The sequence below is a fragment of the Cyprinodon variegatus genome, unplaced genomic scaffold (assembly GCF_000732505.1).
Source record: "Cyprinodon variegatus isolate N-32 unplaced genomic scaffold, C_variegatus-1.0 Scaffold225, whole genome shotgun sequence".
NCBI lineage: Eukaryota > Metazoa > Chordata > Actinopteri > Cyprinodontiformes > Cyprinodontidae > Cyprinodon > Cyprinodon variegatus.
The window spans coordinates 270,451-272,437 of record NW_015150678.1 but is presented as its reverse complement, the minus strand read 5'-3'; the positions used below and the strand labels follow the sequence as shown (position 1 = coordinate 272,437).

The following is a 1,987-nucleotide window of genomic DNA, read 5'->3' as shown; positions in this document are numbered from 1 at the left end:
TCTATCAATTGGCTCCTCTTCGTCGTCGCTCTGTTAGTACGTCATATGCTTCGTTGATCTGATTGGTTTATTTGGTTTATTTGGCCCGTCTATCACCAACATAGGCCAATCAGCTAACCAGTATTTTCGCCCCTTCCCAAAATTACTTCAATGGAAGGTTTCCAGATGGATATGCGGAGCAAATCCATCTGGCGGATTCAGCTTAGCCAAAAGTGGCCAAATTATGCAAAAATGCATTTTTCTACTCATAAAAAGAAAACTGGCCAGACAAATATACTGATTTATATTATTGAAGACCTTTTGCATAAGGCCAAGCCTTTGCTTCTAAGATTTAGCTGTTGTTTAATTGAAATGTGACTGCGCTTTCGTCATTTCTATAATTCGATAAACATTTGCTGGTGTCAACTGGGCGTTAAACTGGGTGTTAAACTGGGTGTTAAAGAAAAGAAGATTAAAGAGAAAAATAATGCACCAGCATTGCATGGGTCTTAGGTGATATTAAAGACATGTAACTGTAGGTTGATATAAGAAAAAACAAATGCTAATATCGGCTTGTCAAACCATCAGTGTATCTCTATTCGGGATATTTATCTTATTTTCCGTCGAAGGGTTCCTTCTTACCTCTATGGTGGGGTGAGTGTTGTGTTTGTAGGCTGTGTAGAGAGGGAACTGGATCTGAAAAATCTTAGCTGCACATAGCAGCAGTTTTTCCTTCTCCTCTGTGGTCCAGGAGCTGAAAGGATCCTGGTCTTCGGCATTGCCGTTGTCACAGTCGACCGCAGCACCGTCCCCCGTCTCTCCAGGCTCGCTGCCTCCGTCCGAAGCTCCCAGCCGATCCACCTGAGCTCCGTCTGTCCGGATGCTGCCGTGCTGGTGGCTCTGAGGCGTGTTCTGGTTTGGGTCAGGTGTGTTGCCGTCCTCCTCAGCGGAGTCCCTTTCAACATTAACGGGTTCATCCTCCCCTGGGGAGGGTGGCTGGGCGGGTGCAGAATCCCTTCCGGCCCAGTCGGGCCTGGCCTCTTCAGTCCCGGCCGCAAACCCTTTGTGCGTGAGGTTCTGGGCACTGCCAAGCTGGTTTCTCAGGCTGTTGATCTGAGCGATGACCAGGTTTATGAGGGCATAAACCAGCTGATTGAAGACTTCCAAATGCTTGTACTCCTTGAAGCAGCACAGACATTGCCTGGAAACAACAAACAAGAAGGAAGCTTTTCTTACCTGATCTGTTTTAGAATAGACTGGTTGATTATTAAAGATCAGGAGATTATTTCCCATGTAAACAGTAAAAAAAGCTCAGATTGTGCGAGCGATTACACGGACCTCTGTGACCAGGAACTGATGTAGCCCAGCACTCGTAGTGCATGTTCCTTCTTCAGCTGGAAGCCTCCTTCACTGCCGTCTGCATCAGATACTGAGGAAACAACAGATACACCATTAGAGAACAGCTTCAAACCCTTAAAGGACATTCCTTTTAATAAATGCAAGCAGATGAGGAGGAGCTGCCAAGAATCACCTCAACATAAACATTTTCCACAGAAAGCCAAAGCCTTATCTGCTCAGTTTATTCTTTTATTTGTAGTTGTATTATTTATTATTTTCCATACATTGGTGTGAGTGTATGGGTGAATGTAGTGTAAAGCGCTTTAGCCTGACTTAGAAAAAGCACTACACAAGTTAACGCTTACATTTATACTACTGTGAAGTAATGAATTGGTTGGAATAATGAAATCTTCATGACCTTTTTTTCTCCAGATGTCTGATAGACAATACAGTCGGGGGGGTCTGACCATAGAGACCACACTGCACCATCTACCACCTCATCATCTTGTAAAGAAACACATGGGAGCCGTTTTACTCTAACCTGACTCCGCCAGATGGATTTGCTCTGCATATCCATCTGGAAACCTTCGGTTGAAGTAATTTTGGGAAGGGGCGAAAATACTGGTTAGCTGATTGGCCTATGTTGGTGATAGACGGGCCAAATAAACCA

The 1,987-nt window shown here is 44.6% G+C and overlaps 1 protein-coding gene across 3 annotated transcripts in view; it reads right to left on the bottom strand.

Moving 5' to 3' along the window:
* The window catches only part of usp34 (ubiquitin specific peptidase 34), a 91,825-nt gene that overhangs the window by 76,505 nt on the left and 13,333 nt on the right, over nucleotides 1-1,987 (bottom strand). For all 3 annotated transcript variants that reach the window (XM_015380951.1, XM_015380952.1, XM_015380954.1), the window contains exons 2-3: nucleotides 1,318-1,408; nucleotides 622-1,180 (exon numbers count right to left, since the gene is read on the bottom strand). In XM_015380951.1, coding sequence (XP_015236437.1) covers nucleotides 622-1,180; nucleotides 1,318-1,408 — 650 coding nt within the window. The remainder of the gene's footprint in view (nucleotides 1-621; nucleotides 1,181-1,317; nucleotides 1,409-1,987) is intronic.